Source organism: Epinephelus moara, chromosome 10 (genome assembly GCF_006386435.1).
Source record: "Epinephelus moara isolate mb chromosome 10, YSFRI_EMoa_1.0, whole genome shotgun sequence".
NCBI lineage: Eukaryota > Metazoa > Chordata > Actinopteri > Perciformes > Serranidae > Epinephelus > Epinephelus moara.
Genome location: NC_065515.1, coordinates 18,964,340 through 18,982,941, shown reverse-complemented (window position 1 = coordinate 18,982,941; position 18,602 = coordinate 18,964,340). Strand labels below are relative to the sequence as shown.

Here is an 18,602-nt window from a genome sequence, read left to right as displayed (position 1 = left end):
ACGCAGAGACTTATACTGCAAACTGATTTTAATGGATTTTATCGGTTACATAAATGACATTGATCGTAAGTGGTCTGTCCCAAATGAAGCGTATAGTTGAGCGGTGATGTGACTACAGGGGGAAAAGCAGAAGGTGGAAGTGCCAGAGTGAAACACACCTCTGCACGGTTAAAAAAAATAAAACCATGCAAGTACTGACGTGGGGGAAATTTGGCTTTTGTCATCAACCCAAATGCTTTGAATTGAGTTCAAGAACACATAAAGTGTTTCATCAAACTGAGAAATGCTCCTGTAACAGCCTTCAGTTGTTGCTATAAAAAACCTTCAGCGTCGTCATTGCTGGAAAATTCTGCTCCGAATATGGCGTGTGCTTACCAAACACTCCTTCATTCATTGGCAAATGTCCTGATGATTGGTCTCTAACATGAAGAATAGGGTTCTTCTCCTCTTTTTTTACCACTTGATGAAGCACATTATCAACCATGCCAATATTCGGTAACTGAATACATGTTTCTATTCTTCATTTCTTGTTCTTTAGAAATGTTTTCATTAAATTGATTTAAATGGTTCCAAAAAAGCTCATAAAACCTTGGAGCAGATGTTGTCAGTGAAGAGAATATTTCTGACGTTTGGACAGTAGATGGCGGCATTAGCCTCGCCTGTGTGAGCGTTTAGTCTGACTAATGGGAGGTCATTAATACACATCTTTTGCAGAGGAAACTAGAATAAGGAAATGATTAATACAGATTGCAGTTGAACTCATGGCAGCGGCATGTGGAAATTGTTCTGTGCATCACAACCAGGATGCAGCCTGAAGTGCACAAGTTTTACAGCATACAGAAAATACTGCGTTTGGTGTTTTTCCTGCAGAAACTTCCACTGTATCAGCATTGATCGAACAGGACTACACCCCACTAAAGCCCTGCAAACAAAACTCAATTAAAACAGAACAAATACAAACATAAAAACAAAGCAAACCAGCATAAGATAAATAAGATTACGACTTATGTTCTAGTAAAATATGCATTAAAAAGATTCTCATGTAAAAATTGGGTTAATTATTCACAGATAGCATGGTATATGTTTTTAAAGAACAAGTTGTTCCCTGATAGCTGAATCTCTGCTGTTTGTGCGCTAAACTGAGGCTCCAAGTGTCGATCTGCGATGATTTCACTTGGGGTACCTCCCGTCTTCAACACGACTTCGACTGATCTCAGCCTGGAGGACGCCCTGATGACATTTCACTTCTTTGGATGCTATTAAAAGACAAAAGAAAGAGAAAAAGAATTGACCAGTGAAATCAATACTCTGTACAGTCCACATCCAGGAAGCAGCAGACAGACATGAGGCTGCAGTTAATAATGACAGACACCTCCTTGGAAAAACAAAACAAAAAGGGGACCACAATCCATACAGTCATTGCTCCTCTCTTTGTTTCATACGCTGAGGCGGGATGCCAACATGTCTGCAACAAAGCAGCAAGTCAAAAGCAGATTATCAGAGGGGGCCACCGCTGAGACGACTGGTCAATAAAACACCACAGACCTGGCATTTTACAGCAACAACGTTACAAATGGCACCGATCCATCGGAGAGTTCCGAGCGATTAACCAACCGCCAAGTTTGTGATTCAAAACTAACCCTAGGATGTGGACGCTTGACCGGAAATTTAACCGCCTGCCCCAATCTGACCTGCCGTCCCATCCAATTGAACACTTCACCCATCAGAGGTGCCTTTCCCCCGGACCACACACAATCATTAGAGATATTTGTCTCCATTTAATTTTCCATTTGCTGCAGATGGGCAGCAGAGGGACTCAGAGACATTATCTGAACCCTGAGGAGAGGAGGTGCAGCCCGCCATGCAGGAAACGGCACCATGAGGTGGCAAAAAAGGGGTTTTAGGAAACGAAAATTCCTGATAGTAATGCAGGCGGTAGGTGGGAATTAGTGAATCATTCAGAAGCAGCACACTTGAGAGCTTAGTTAATATAGTTTTAATGTGATCATATCTCAATCAGCTTCATGTGCCAAATTGATTCTTAATGAGCTGTTGCATTCTAGCCGTCTCTTTTTCCATGAATAATATAAAACACACAGAGAAAAACGATGATTCAGTCAAAATACTGTGCGCTTGATGAAACCTCAGCAGCCATGCCAGGGCAGAGAGGAACACGGAGGTGCAGTAAAACCTCAGATGTCGACACCAGCTGCAGAGAGAGGGGTGATAAAAATGCAGATGTGTGGACGAGCCAGGCCAGATCTGAGGGCCAACAGTGCACAAGTGAAGTGAGAAAAGCTGAAACTGAGTAATGAACTGGATGAAAATGGATTCTGGAAACACTGGGGTCCCTCTCTGAGGAGCCATCTGTTGGTCTACAAGGCAGAAATACTTTGATTTGTTTTTCCCACAACAAAAATACAGACAGTGGGCGTGCAGCTAAAAGTTAAAGTTTGGAATTTTTTAATAGAATCTCACAAAGGAGGAAGACTCAAGTACAAATAGTGCAATATACCCAGTGGACTACACGGAGGGTAACCTACCCCAGACTGCTGCACACATACAGAGACCTTACAGCACATGATGGATCTGGTCATGCAGCAGCCCAAAGACCTCTACAAAAGTTCACAGCGTGCAATCACTGCATACCTAACTCAATCCTGGTCTGAAACTCTTCCTGGCCTGGCTCTCCCTAAATGTTTCCCAAGATAATTGCCACTTCTTCTCTGGGCCCAATTTGTCTTCATTTTGACAGCTGTGCCTTATCCTGCACTACTCAGTTCAAATATATAGTGTGTTGTGTCTGGAGATGTGCCTTGAAATCAAAATGTGGCAGCTTGCTTGGTTTCACCTTTAAAAAGGGAAAAGTTAAATCCCTCAAATATATATTCCCCGTAAACTTGAATGCCCTAGTATTTTGTTTTAATATCACCTACACGTGCAGGTTTTAACTCAGAGCTGAGTGGGATGTCACGTGAGTTAAGATATAACCTTGTACTTGTAAAGTACACAAAGGCACGGGTGCTTTATCCTCTGATTAATCATTAGCGAGCCACACGTGGCATCTGGATCTCCTTCACAGCTCTCACACCATGAAGCCCCGAGTGGAAAGACTTAGAAGCTGTGGTGCATAAACACAGACTGAGAAAAAAAAAAAGTTGCTAGTAATGGATTTTGTCACTCGTTATTGCCATTTGTTTTACTCCTTTTTGGAAGATAATCATGCTCGAAGTTTTGGAACTACAATACCCTTAAGAACTTTGAGTGTGTAAGGAGGAAGCCTATGAATACAGGTCGTTTTTTTAATCCCTAAAGTTGTTTGCATTTTGACAAATTGGCATGATTCACATCAGAGATATCCAGCTTGCTTTGCCCGAGGGGCACTTTTGCAAAATGGCAGGAGGCCAGGGGCCAGTTCATACACAAACATTAACAATATTTGTCAGATAAAATGAATAAACGAGGCACATTCCGAGCAGCAGCTCCACACAGGTCAGATATATGCAAGGGCATTTCTTGGATTTTAAGATAGTTAAGGCTTGGACACATCTGTGATGGGCTAAGTAACGATGATATCTATCTACTAAATATCCTGCTGGCAGCTGGTTAAAAAGGCCAATACATTTTGAACCCTCCAACAGGGGTGCAATATATTTTATTTATAAGTTATTTTTTCAAATCTACAAGACCCATCTCTTGAGTACCTGAGGCCTGTATGGGAGATGGAGTTGGGGGTGGCTGTGACAGTGGAGCACTGGGGAAGAGCCCTTGAGGGGGTCCACACTGCTTCCATCTGTGCCCAGCTTGGCCTTGTCTAATTGAAGGTGCTGCCTTAACTTCACAAAAGTCAAACTCTCAAAACGTGCCCTGATGTTGATTCCACTTGTGACAGGCGCAGACTCTCTCCTGCAGCCTTAGCACACTCACTCTGGCTGTGTCCTAATCTGTCCACTTTTTGGAGTTCGATCTTCATAACGCTATCAGACGTCTTTAATATAAAAATTCACCCAGATCCGTTGACAGCCATCTTTGGCATAGCAGGAGAGAAAAATAAGAAGCTTTCAGGATCTAAACTCAAAATAACGAAATTTGTCACTTCATTAGCACGGAGGTTAATCCTTCCCCACTGGAAGAACCCTCAACCGCCGAGCTGGACTCAGTGATCGAGGGAAGTGATGCAACATCTCAAACTTGAGAAAGTAAGACACACATTAAACGGCTCTTCTGATAAATTTATGAGAATCTGAAATCCATTCTTGGAATATATAAAAGCCAGACTCTAAACCCCCACTTTCTTGATAACTCCATGTGAAGTAAGTCATATTTATTTTATTTTGTTTTTACATCTTATAACCAGTCACAATAGGATAGCCCCCGATAATGCCTTCATTTTCTGCAACTGCCTGTTCTTTTATAATGCTGTATAGCAGTTTATATGTTATTTTAGGGCTGCCACTAACGATTATTTTCATTGTCGACTAATCTGTCGATTATTTCTTCGATTAGTCGACTAATCATTTCATCGAAAAATGTGTTAAAATGTTGAAAAATGTCGGTCTGTCTCGCCCAAACCCCAAAATTACGTCATCTAATGTCTTGTTTCATACTCACGCCAAAGGGTTTTAGTTCACTGTCACGGGAGAGTGTGTAAAGCTGCCAATATCTGAACGTAAGAAGCTGCAGTAAGAGTATTTTGGGGTACTTTTATAGTACTTTCCTATGAAAAATGACTCAAACCGATTAGTCGACTACTAAAATAGTCACCGATTATTTTAATAGTCGATTAGTCATCGATTAGTCGACTAATCGTGGCAGCCCTATTTAAAAACCAATTAAAAAAAGCCATTACAAAAAAATGGCTCCAGAAAAACTGTGCCACTGCTAGCTTCTATATTATTATTACTGTTAAACACACATCTTCTGGAACAAATTATATATTCCATACAACTGTGGAAAGAATTGCGAGAAAAATGGTGGAGAAAATTGTGTGTTTATTTAGCTAATGAGACAGATGTCACATGATTATCGTACGTACCTTACATGAAACCTTACTTTGAGTTAGGAAAATTTGTTATGTCTTTGTAAACATCCCATGACCTCATATTTGAGGTTTTTCCTGTGTACTGCTTTCCTTTTTACTTTTAAGTTTTGTTTGTACCTACACGTAAAAAATGTTCGTAAGTAAAAAGTATTTCAAAATAAATAAATAAATAAATAAAAGATAATTGGGGCTTCATCAAGACTTCAGTCAAAGGGGTCAGGAGATCCTCCCCTGGCTCGTCTTTTAAAATTATAAACAAGCTCTCAATGTACCTATGGATGTAGAACAAATTATCACTGGACTAATTTGAAAAAAAATATGATGATTCACATGTCTTTTTAAAGGATATAGATGGAAATAATGATGCCTGAGACAGTGGAAAATGTCCATTCAAATTTCTAAAATACAGCAGGATTACTTGCTAGCTGTGACTTTGAGTGAAAGTGATTCAGGTGGGCTGAGTATGGCCCCGTAACCAGGTAAAATTATTTTATCAGCTGCACTGAGGATGAGACTCCGCACTTCACACCTGTCAATCACTGAGAACCGAACATCTGTTTTTTTGAATTGTTCCCAGAGAAGATCATGACCCAGGTGATGCGTTTCCAATCCCAACCTGTCAGTCTGGGTTCTGTATCAAACCTGAGTTACGGCTTGCTGGCAGCTGTCACTGAGCCACACGTTCAAACAGTCTGACGTACACTTATCGATCAGCATGGCGTTGATCAGGGAGCCTGACACCCTGATGCTTCACAACAGCTGTAAACAAGTCACAGAGCGTCCTGTCTCATCTTAAGGCAGGTTGTTTACCACACCAGATAAAAAGACATCCGACGCACTATTAAAATCAGGGGGTTGGGACCAGAGCTCATTTTAATTACCACAGAACAAAGAGGTTATTCTGTGCAGATCAAAACTTAGTACACGATGGGACTCTGCACACTAATGAGTTGTTTCTGAGAGAGGGCTGAAAACAATTCCAGGCTCCCACAAACTTGGTGTCATCATTTTAAGAGCTAATATCCACTGGAGAAAAAAAAAAACATTGTTATGAGGGAGTATTTGGTACTCCGGTATTGTGTGTTACTCACAGCAGCAGCCAGTGCTTGCTCCAGGTCTTCAATGATGTCAACCTCATCCTCCAGTCCCACCGAGAGTCGGATCAGGGTGTCACTAATCCCCAGGACAGCCCTCTCTTTTTCTGGCACCGATGCATGGGTCATAATTGCCCTAAATTATGATAGAGGACAAGTGCCACTTACATATGAGTCACTACAGGAAGACATCCTGTTGTGTTCATCCAGATTAGAGCGGAGACACAGACTTTCTAATGGAAATAAAATGTCATTAAAAATCAGTTTGAGAGGCTGACAGTTTTTCTCTTGATCTCTGCTGCCCCCTTGTGGCGCTGCTTGCTGTATTACATCCTAAATTACAGGTGCTGAAAGTTTCAGTTCTATAAAACTGCATGACTGTACTACTATTTCTGTCATGCTTTACATACCACCTGTTTGTTTAAACACAGTTTGCGTTTTTAGTTCTGCTGAATACCAACAATAAAACAATGTATTAAAATTCAACATGTTTAGAGTAAAATTCTGCAGGATACTTACGGATGTTCTGCTAAACTTTCATAGCCACCAAGACTTTCAGCTACCGCAAATAACTGAAATGAGAAAAGAGGATATTAAGTAAAACATAAGGTAGATATGAAAAATGTGTGCATCAAGCAAAAAACAGCAGAGGCAAATGAACTATTAAGTCACACAAAGATGATAAGTAACCAGCGACAGAAACCACCCAAGCCACTGCCATATTCTTTGCCTACATTTAGTGGTTTGGATCGTTTTCAAACATACAAACAGTGAACACTGGAGCTCTGTCAGCTATATCAGTCCCTCCAGGATTTCGCAGGCTTTTTTAAAGAGTGTTGCGGCCTTAAATGCCAGATTTTGCGGCAGCTTTTCTACAAAATTGAGTCTGAGTGTAACACTTTACTTAAAGGTCAGGTCTATAATGCATTAGGAGCACATTCATAAGACATTATAACGCATTTATAATGCTTTATAAACGTTGTTACAAATGCTAATAATCATGTATGACAACTTATAACAAGGTTTATAAAGTATTATAAGTGGTTAGATAATGCATTATAAATTCAGCATTCATAATGCTTTATACTTCCATGCCAAAGTGACGACAGTGTTTGAAAGAAGAATCTGAAGTACTGGGTTACATAGCACATTATAACTATCAGAACTTTAGCCAGTTATAAAGACTCAAAGAACTGTTCTGACATATAATAAATGCTTAATTTCTGAAACGGAATAATGCCAGTACTTCAGATTCTTCTTTCAAACACTGTCGTCACTTTGGCATGGAAGTATAAAGCATTATGAATGCTGAATTTATAATGCATTATCTAACCACTTATAATACTTTATAAACCTTGTTATAAGTTGTCATACATGATTATATTTATAACGACGTTTATAAAGCCCTATAAATGCGTTATAATGTCTTATAAATGTGCTCATAATGCATTATAGACCTGACCTCAAAATTCTAACAAAATATGCTTTATTTTTGTAATTCTCTCCAGATGTACTTCTTTTACAAAAGCTCAAACTCAGTAAAAACTGTGAGCACAGAAGATTGCTAAACGTCAATAACAATGACAAACCTTGTGTGACACCCATGACCAAAAAAATTCAATAGAATAAAAATTAAGCATTGAGTTAGTTAAAAAGCTAAAGTGCAAAGAACCTCACAGAAAATCAGACTAAATACGCATGTTGCTAAAAATCAAAAAACAATGTTAAACCCTGTTTTCTTCTGATAACCATTACTGACCTCAGATTCTGCAGGGTTGAAAGGTAAAGTGCACATCACCTCTCAGTAAACGTTCAGCATCATGCTGAAAGATGCCAGTAAGAAACTCTTACCCACATAGTGGCTGAATCCAAAAAAGGTAGAGTTGTGCAAATTAAAGAGTTCAAGTGCACAGGCACTCAAAGTAAACAAGGCACAAACAGAGAACCACTGTACTTTGCTCTACCTTAGACCTGTACTCTGTACCATGTGAAGAGTAAAGTCTGAATCCCAGTTATTTCAGCACTTACTGTACATCCATCTTTGCTTTTGTGAAGAACATCAGGCAATTGTTTTGCTCGGTCTTTAGCAGTAATTTTTGTTGGCAAATGGGAGACATTAGAACAGCACAAGAAAGTGAATTTGGTGATGTATGTCCATTACGTTTGCGCAGGGGACTGCGACTAGTGGAAGTTGCAGTGATAGGACAAAATTGCACGGTCGCACAGAATTCACAGAGATTGGTTAAATTTGCATTAATTGTTGCAATCACAACAATTCCTGAAGGGACTGCCATTTAAAACACAATCTGGTCTTCTTGTGACAACATGAGCCACTCATCAATGCTGAGGCAAAGTTATAATAGGCAAAAAGCATCGGGATGGACTCATCATCCTTTGGCGCAGCTCAGTACTGTGTCAGTGCATTATTGCAACATTATTTCTGTGAACTGCTTTTCTTGGGTGAAACATTTTCTTAATCATTTCACCTCAGCAGCTGCAGGAAATTCCTGCAAGTATGACTTCAGTACTTTGATAAGCTCCTCTTGTAGTTGTGGTATTTAAATGTCTTTCCTTCACCTGTCCTCAGTCTGGGAATCTGACCCGGTCATTTTGCAAAAGCCCCTCAGGCCTCGCAACATTCCCCTCTTCCAAAACACAAAATCAAACAGTCCATATCAAATATAAATTTACTGCCAAATTACTTTGAGGTTACTGAGGAAGGCGCTGGCGTGCTCCAGTTTCCCCTTAATATAGAAGGTGATCATCCCCGGACATCCGGTGCATTGTTTCTTCATCACTTCATGCTGGGGGTGCGAGGGCAGGCCTGCATCGAGAGAGGGAAAACATGAAACAACATCAGGTGGTGCTTAAAGGATGTTAATCTCATTAAAGACGAGAGGTGTTTATGTTCATAGACAGCGTGTGGGTTTGAACACAGTTTAATTTGCATTGCTTATTGATGAGTTAAAATAAAATTGTCTGACTAGTTTCTTCTAACCCTGGCATGTTTGCTCCTCCTTTGGTTTGCTGCTGTTCAAACAGCTGCAGGTGTTTTTAACAAATAAACCCTAAAGTGTAAGGCTTAATGGGTGCAAGGAGAGGAGTTAATAGACATCTGAGAGCCAGCTGTTGGGAATGATTAGCAACCCTTGCAAAACAATATTTAACAAGGAAACTATGCAGGAGTGCAGATGAAGCCATTATGTTCAGCTTAAAGTTACAAAGACTTCCCTTTTTAATGTTTTTTCTGCAGCGTGCTATTTGTGACAAGATGAAATGTTTGCTCATGAGCCTTGGTTTGTTTGGACTCAAGACTAACTGTGACCACTTTCAAAAGAAAATGCCAACTTTTTGTGCAGATGTCAAGTGGGTAAAACATTGGAAAGGCATGACATCAATTCATAAGATCCCAATCTCTTGTCTTATATAGAAGGATTGTAATAGATCACTATGAAAGGCTTCTCTTAGGCAACATGAACTTAAACAACCCACAGTGACAACCATAAAGTAGCTGCTGGAGCCTGTTTAAAAACAGGCATGCCTCAACAATATGCTGGCATCCCATAACTCGAGTTATATCACATTTGTTTGTTACACTCCACGGTTGAGAGATCACCTGGGAAGATGACCCGCTCCACCCTGGGATCCGCCTCCAGGAACTTAGCAGCAGCCATGGCGTTCTTGAAGTGCCGCTCCATCCGCAGGTGTAGCGTCTTCAGTCCTCGGTTGCACAGGTAGCAGTCAAAGGGAGAGGGTACACAGCCCAGTGCTGAAACAAAGCGAGATCACATGGGCGGAGGAAAAAAAACAAACAAAAAACCACAAAACAAAGAGGTCACAAAGCCTCCCAAAACCCAGATCAGGCAAACAACAAAAGCATAAACAAGTACTTCCTTCTAAAAAGCTTTGGTGCTGAACTTTGGCATGTGAAGCATGTTTTGGTTGTTTAATGAGTGAATGTAGGTCATTTTGAGATAACCGGTCCACCAAATACTGAGCGTGGCAGAGCAGGATATGAGGTGAAAATACAACTTGAGAACTTTCTGTGACCTGTGTCCTTAAATTTAATGTGCATAACTGGTGAAACTGGAGCTAGGAAACACTTGGCTTCTTGCTAGACACATGACATAAACCAGAAATCAACTTTCAAGATATGTGGTTCTTTGTGCTCACCATTTTGCAGAAACTTCAGTCGATCATACAGATCCTCCCGGTTCATGGAGGCCAAACCCATCACCACGTCACTGTGACCTGCCGAATAAAGGTTGATATTTTCATACAATCAAAAAATTTAAGTAAGTGGGAGCAGATACTCTTTTAGATTAGATTAGATGTTTGTGCCTGACTATCTATGTATGAAGTTACTGGGTTTTTTTGTTTTGGAAAACTCAAAGTACTGGAGAAGATCAAGCGCAACAATTTCAGTGCCCTTAATCCTTTGATAATAAGGGACTTGTAAAGGGACGGTGTAAAATTACAGACTACAGATCTTCCTTGTTCCTCACTTTGACATGGAAGTTGACGGGCTGTTCTTGCTTGTTTCTCCCCCAATACTCTGATGTATTTTTGTAAACCTACCATTTTTTGATTTAGACTGTATCAAATTAAAGGAAATCTTATGCTGGTAAAACAGGAACATACACAAAACCTACCGTTCATGTATTTGGTGGCTGAGTACATGCAGACATCAGCTCCCAAAGCCAAGGGGCGCTAAGAGAGCACAAGACAAACACGAGTTAATCAGCGACTTAATTCCACGTGAACTGGAATTCGATGGCAGTAAACTATTAACCACTCTTTCAGAATCAAAAGGGCATGAAGTCCCCATTTGTCACTCTTACCTGGAAGTAGGCCGACATGAAGGTGTTGTCCACGACAACCACTATGTCTTTGTTGTACTCGTGGGCCACCTCTGAACAGGCCTTGATGTCTACAACCTTCATCATGGGGTTGGTGGGTGTCTCGATCCACACCAGCTGCACAGAGAAGCAACATGTTGAGGAGGGTGTGTAACTGTGGTAAACACACACTGTGGCTAAAATAGCTCATCTATGGTACCTATAACACTTACCACACACAGTGCTGATTCACAGTGACTGCCCAAAGGGAGGTGGCACACCCAGATACATAATATTCTAGCAAAACTAGATCTGAAGCAGCAACTTTGAATAATAAAATCCGTTGGGAGAGGAACTAAACTACGCACACAAAGCAAACACAAAGAGCACTTTATTCTTATCATATCATTCTTTCACCTACTTTAGTGTTGGCCTTCAATGCGGCCTTCAGCAGCTCTGGTTTTGTACAGTCAGCAAACGACACCTCCAGACCAACTTCAGCAGCAATTCTTTGGAAGTAGCGGTTTGTACCTTTGCAATCAAGAAGGTGAAACTGAGTTAACATCCCCCCCCCCTAAAAAAACAGGTGTGATTCAAAACCAGCTCACACCATATGCTTCCACTTTCACACCAACTGCCGTTTCTTTTTAAAAGGGAGTAAATGGTGGGTGGAAACATTTCATGGTTGCGTCATAGCATTTCACACAATTGTCATTTACAAAGGGATGTCTCACCTCCGTAGACGTCATCCATGCAGACGATCCCATCGCCTGCTTTGAGCATGTGGGTGATGGTCACTGTGGCTGCCAGCCCCGAGGCAAGAGCAATACCTGCGGAGCAAAGGCGTTATATCCTTTTCATGTCAGAGGAAACAGAGGCTGCATACATTTCCTCCATTGTGAGTGATGTTTAAGAGTGTGAATCACGCCTGCCATGATTATGTAAGCGTCTGTTACAAAAGCATTACTTACAATACTTGGCTCCATCTAAAGCAGCCACGGCCTTCTCAAGACAGTTTCTTGTAGGGTTTCCACTCCGGCTGTACTCATACCCCTGCATAAAAATAAGACACTTCAGTCACCTAAATTAACATTCTCAATAATGTAAGGTGGCGGCACAGTGGTACAATGGCGTGCGAGCAGGTTCGGACCTGTGTCAGGGTGGGTTTTCTCCTGGTACTCCGGCTTCCTCCCACAGTCCAAAGACATGCAGGTTAGGTTAACCGTTTACTCTAAATTGCCCGTAGGTGTGAATGTGAGCGTGAATGGTTGTCTGGGTGCATTCACACCAGGATAGTCCGGGGAACTCGGTTCGATTGGGCGGGGAATGCCAAAAAATTTCACACCTTAATTTGGTTTTGTTCATTTTCACACTGCACTTTTGCCAGTCACGCAGTTACAACAGCTGCTCGTTTGGGGGCAGTATTGCCCTTTAACGACCACTGACCAGGAAGAAAAAAAGCATGAGGAAGAAGAAAACCCGGCTCATCGATTGGCCAGGACCGAAAACTGAAATCCATCCCCTTCAGCACTGTGCTCTATGTCACTTCCTCTCTTTGATTTGCTGGATAGTCCATGCATTTCGCACTGTAAGCGCACCGCGCCAGGGTTCAATTGCAAGTGAACCAAGACCCCCAGTTTTCAAGCAGACCAGGGTTCATTCGTTTGGTCCGCACCAGAGTTCGAATGAGCGTCCTCTGTCTCTATGTGTCAGGCCTGTGATAGTCTGGCGACCTGTCCAGGGTGTACCCCACCAGCACACCCATGACACCTAACAGGATAAGCCGTTCCGAAAAAGGAATGAATGAATTAACAATATACGGTGTTCAATCCACAACAGGAAGCAGTGTTTTGGCAGGCTGGTTCCATAAACACAAGCATGCATTAATAAACTTTAGATTTTGCTGAGCAGGACGAGGATATGAGAATTCATTAAGCTCTTCTTTGTCTTTAAGAAAGAGGCTGGATGGCAGGTCAACTGGGTTCAACAGCACACCATCCATACCTGTATTGGCTCACTGCCCTCAGAGCTGGCAGTGCTTATGTTTGTCTTTAGTTGGATTAGTCAAGTGGGTGTGTGCACGAGACTGAACACCGTGAAAACACAAAACCTCACCCTGTAATTTTCTGTTTTAATAACTGTGATGTGTGACAGTAATTACAGTTTAATGACCTCATTTTTTTTTTTTACCATTACTATGAGAAACTTCCCTAGTTTAATCAAAATGTATTGCAGCTTTTGGATTTTATGCAAGTGAAAGTATTCAGCACTTCTGAAAGGAGGTTCATCGTTGAGCACGAATAAAAGAACTTACCGCTTTGAGACATTAACGCGAGACATATGTTTCGATAAATGAGGGCCGGGTGTTGTTGCCTTCATTCAGTTGCAAACAAGTAAATAGGTGGGCGTTAAAGGGTTCCAGTTTGACCAGTTAACTCTGGTTTGAATGTTTCCACAAAGTAAGGTGAAGAGGTCAGGAGATCAGCGTGAATGGTGGGTTGGGGCATTTCTATGCCATCACTGACGATGCAGTTTTAGCTGTTAATGCTCCACATAAGATTAGTCTTATTAGACTTTAAAGAAGAACTCATCCCCCTCCTATATGGACTGGGCTTTTGTGTAATAAAAAACTTCAATGACCCCTGAGAAATTGCTCAACCAGTCTTTTACGACGACTGCTTGATGTGTGAGATGAAGGCACTTTCACACGAATCTATGTGAAAGACAATCCATGAGAAGACTTCAGTATAATAATTGACAGAGAAAACAGACAGCTGTAAAAGTTAATATATATGTCATCTCCCCTTTGTCTCTAGAAAGGTCCTTGTGATAGGAACAAATATGGTTTTTCAATAAATCAATGCATAAGCATGTGCAGGACTTATTTATTTAGACTTGGATTTTCAGGGGTAACTGATTTCCTGCACCACAAGAGAGGCAAAGCAAGTGGTGTGTGTGTGTTACCCTCTGCTCAAATTGTACAGGTTAAACCTTGTTTGCAGCAAAAATGCCTCAACTACAGAGGGAATATGGATAGTGAGGGAAAACTGGATATTAACCCACAAACTGGTTTTAGTCTGGATTCCCAGACATGGCCTCGGGGTGATTTCAACAACAAAGGAGGAAAACTGAAGTTAAGAGGTTTCTCTTGCGATAGAGTCTCTTTTGACTGACTTTTGACTTTTGACTTGGGTATCTTTTCGTTATCTGGCTCGACTGACTCTAACACTTACCTTCTAGATAAGTGGTACTACAAAGCTAGTTATCAACTAGTTCAGTCAACTCTGGGTTTTCCTGTTCTGCCACGAGCGTGTGAAGAGGCAGGGGTGTTAATTACAAGCGACATTATCAGAACAATAAATGAAGGCAGCTACTTTATATGATAAGGACAGACAATAAAATATCAGTGGCACGGGATGTAAAGGATACTCTGTCATCTTCTAATGAAAACATTGAAAATACTACGCAAAAATTCACTGTCGGCCAAGACTTAAATTATGTGTAGGTATCACTGGGCTATATTTAACATTAGTACACTTTGCTATGTGGTTGAATAATGATGAATATGTCACATAAAACACTTTAAAGTAATGCCAGAGCAGCCTAGTTAATGACTGATGAGGTTTATTCTGACTGATATGTTCATTTTTCCTGTAAAATGTTATCTATGTTATCTTCTGCTAAAATCATGTGTTTAGTGTGTAATGATCCCTGTGTTTGTTGGAAGCTCTGTTAAAAACCAGTGGAAACAGAGGCCTGGAGCAATTAAATTATTAAGCTCTTCCTCTTTCTTTTTTTGACCTGAGACTCCGGACTTTTCTCCATGGATACTTTTTTCTCCATGGATCTGATTGGTCAGATGTCAGGGAGTTAACAGGCTGTGATCCTATACCCTGGACATAACGGTTAGCTGTCCAGCATAAGGGACCACGGTGATTTATCCCAATAAAAAGAGAACCAGCTTTGTGGTACTGAAAACCCTCAGTTAACCCTGAACTTACCTCACTAACGTCAAACTCTGCTTCGTAGCACAGGCATCAGGTTTATGACACGTGTGCATAGTCACACCTAAGATAAAGGAAATAGTTGTGTTTGTTCTGCTTATTACTAACTATGTAGAGTCGTAGTCAGTTTTTGTTATAGTTTCTAGTTAAGATTATTGTCATTTGTTACTGTTATTGTATTTCATGCATTTCTTGTTTTATAATGATGTTTATTAGTGCTGTATTTATTTATAATAGCTACAGAAATACTGGATATTGAAGATAGATCTAAAGTTGGATATCAAGGTATTATTTGTAGTTACATCTTTGTGTGTTTTAATGTTGTTTTGTTGGCTGCTTTAAGGCTGGGTTATTCATTAGGATTAATAAAGTATTGATCAGGCTGTATCTTACATATATAGTTATAAAATATATATTCTTAAGATATGCAGGTGTGATTTTAGCTTTATTAATATTTCTATGACTTAAATAAGTTAAGAAAGACCTGAATTTACATTTACAGCCCACTCTGGTCCTCCTGCATGAAGCTGCATGGGGTCTTCTTCTTCAGGCACGTGCATACCGCCGGATATCCCCCATCACCCACCGCCTTGAATCCCCATATCGGGCTACTTACGGCGTGATTTCCTGGTCCGAGCTGCTTGAACGTGGTCGAGAGAGAAATCGGCGGCACTACAGCCATTGACTTCCACTGCTCCGGCTCCTGACCGACGTGGATCGCCTCCGTGGCGAAGGATTTGTACGCGGTGATGAAGCCGGCGTACAAGTCGCTCTGCTCCTCCTGCTTGTCCTTTGGGTCCATGGCTGTGCTGCTGAGCTCCACACAATGTGCAGTACTGTGAGCCGAGGATGAGTTTGCGTTACCACATTATGGTAAAGGCGAAAGCATTTTGACGTTGCCGTGCGCTGCGCTCGTCCCTCTGAGCCAATCAGCGCTCATCAACACGAGGGGGAAGGCGCTGATTGGTGGGTCTGCAGGGGCGTCCAACCCACGTGACGAGGCATCTTGTTTGCGTTCCATGTGTTCCACAGTGATGCAACGCTTCCTGTCGTTTAAGTCAGGAGGGTTCAACTCTATACTCTTTGGTCTGATTTTATCACCAGTTTAAATCATAAAGTCAACTATACTGTCTTTAAAAAATAAATTAATCACACTAATAATTATAACTTATGTAGTCCTGTGAAGTCAAACTAAGAAGAAGGAACGGCATCTAAACTTCTCTCTAACCACCCATCACTATAGTCAGGATGTTGCTCAACCACCACCATCAGAACTTTTGCTTTCATTATGAAATTATACACTGAATTGTGTGTATTCTTCCCCCTCTGCCACACACAAGAGACGCTTAGCTGTGTTTCCACTCTTTACCCATAGGGGGAGAAAGTGCTCTGTACTGGCTCAGTGAGACCACCAGAGGTCTGTTCCTCTTCATCCAATTTAAACCTGACAACACACTAATGCTCCAGATAGATATCAGATCAAGGTGATATAAATCAAAAAGCAACTCGGGTAAGAACACTCAGTGAGGTATGTTACATCATATACAATATTTTATATCATAAACAACAGTGGTTGTCAATCTTTTTGAAGGCACACCAAAGGGCAAACCCAAATCTCAAGGCACACCTGTGTTTATATCTGTGCACAATAACCTCTATAACGTGTGTTATCACTCTTATCACAACATAAAACAATTAAAAGAAGGAAAAATAAGAGAGGTAGCTTTCATGATACTGTCTACTGTCATCATTGTTGGTGCTTTGTCAAAATTTGCTCCATACAAAAAAGTGATCCATTGTCCCACTCACAGCTTTCTCCTTTTAAATGTTATCATCCCTCACACTGGCTGCCAATCGGGGCTTTTGATGTGTCACACACTTGTAATTGCCATGTGTGAACAGTGACAAGAAGATTCCCTGTGAAGGTTTTTTTTTTATTTAAATTCAATTGAATTACATTTTTTGGCTACAGTTTACCTCTTTATTAGAAAATGGGTGCGCACAACACACTGATACAGTCAATTACAAATTGTGTATGTGTAGGCCCAGTGTGGTTATCACAAAAATATAACATAAATGATTTAGCCACTACAATAAAGACTTTTTAATATTTCCTTCCTTGTTTTTCTTTATTTTTGGATTGCCTGGATTGCCTTCCTGTGTATTCAATTGAACTGAATTCAAAACATAAATCATAAACAGCCAACCAAAAAGTTAGTATACAGTCTATGACAGAGACTGAAATTACTATTCTAACTATTCTAATATATGCTGAATATACACTCCACAATGACAGTGTCACAATAATACACTGCATTTCTTGTGCACGTACATAATACTGTGTGCTGTACAAATGTGCTGGGTTGAGCATGCATAGATCAAAATATAATAATAATAAACAGAAGAAAAACAATTAATAATAGTCGTTGTAGTTACATAAAGCCATGCAAAGAATGTTTGCCTATGCTGGACACATGAACAATTAACAGATGACTCAGTAATATTAATGTGATAAATGTAAATAAATATCTAATCAAGTGTGTTCTCTTCTAGTTGTGGTAATGTCCGTTGCTGTGGATGTGCATGGAGATGTTTTATTACATGTAAGTTTTAAGGGAGAACAAAATGATAAACTGTACAAGTTTAATGATGAAATATTGTTTATTTATCTTGTCTGACAATACCCTAAAGTCAACTACAGGGAAGTAAATAATTATCCATCTGTGTGCCTGGGGCTGCTGCTGGTGTCACCTTTGATAGATTTTATAATCAAAATGTAAATTGAACTTTTATCCGTCTGTTCCTCAGGCAGTGGTGAGATGAATTGTATGTCCTGCTCTTAAAGATAAATGCCTACGTGAATCAACACTCACATCAGTGGGCTTCTGCTAATAGAGTTAAAGTACACGAGACTTTACTTTTCAATTAATGCTACTTCACATATCCACTGTTCTACATGACAGTGGAAAATTTTCAACTTTTTACTTAACATTTATCAGGAAGTCACATTTTAATGCTTCAAGTACTTTTGGGGGATAACTTGTGTAAATTTTGTATATAGCCTGATATTGGAACTTTGATTTCAGTAAATAAATAGAATACAAACCTATTTCCAGTATATACAGTACTTAAAATAAGCTGCACTCCAACTAATTACAACACTTCAATCAGAATCAGAAATACTTAATTGATCACCGAGGGGAAATTATGATTCGTTACAGTTGCTCCGACGTAAAGAATAGAGAATTATAATTATTTTTGTTTATATGCATATGTACTGTTTAGGTATGTTTAAGTAATATGTGCAATTTACGCATGGGTGTACAGTATGCATATACTGGATAGGTGGATATTTAAGTATATCACTGTATTTTTATTTACGTTGTTTTTTTGTTTCTGTTTGTGCAGCAACCTGTATTTTTAACATCAAGGTAGCCCCTATGACTTCTGCTACACTAGCTGCTCATCTGTATCTGCTATCTGCAGTCATTTTTAGTTTCTGACTTTTGTCCATCAGATTTTTCTTTTAATTTCTGTGATATGCCACCTGTGGACATATTGGACTGTGCTCATGTTTGTCTGAAGGAAATGATAAAAATTATAATTGAAAAAAAAAAAAAAAAGA

At 40.2% G+C, this 18,602-nt stretch overlaps 1 protein-coding gene across 1 annotated transcript; it reads right to left on the bottom strand.

Annotated features, from left to right (window-relative positions):
• Positions 1-10: 10 nt before the first annotated feature.
• On the bottom strand, positions 11-15,861 carry cth (cystathionase (cystathionine gamma-lyase)). Its single transcript, XM_050055336.1, has 12 exons — positions 15,594-15,861; positions 11,945-12,026; positions 11,708-11,803; positions 11,395-11,504; positions 10,977-11,111; positions 10,788-10,845; positions 10,309-10,386; positions 9,752-9,904; positions 8,838-8,959; positions 6,655-6,707; positions 6,133-6,271; positions 11-1,256 (listed from the first exon to the last, which is right to left on the bottom strand). The coding sequence occupies exons 1-12, from the start codon at positions 15,777-15,779 to the stop codon at positions 1,242-1,244; spliced, it is 1,227 nt and encodes a 408-aa protein (XP_049911293.1). The 5' UTR covers positions 15,780-15,861; the 3' UTR covers positions 11-1,241.
• Between the last annotated feature and the right edge of the window lie 2,741 nt (positions 15,862-18,602).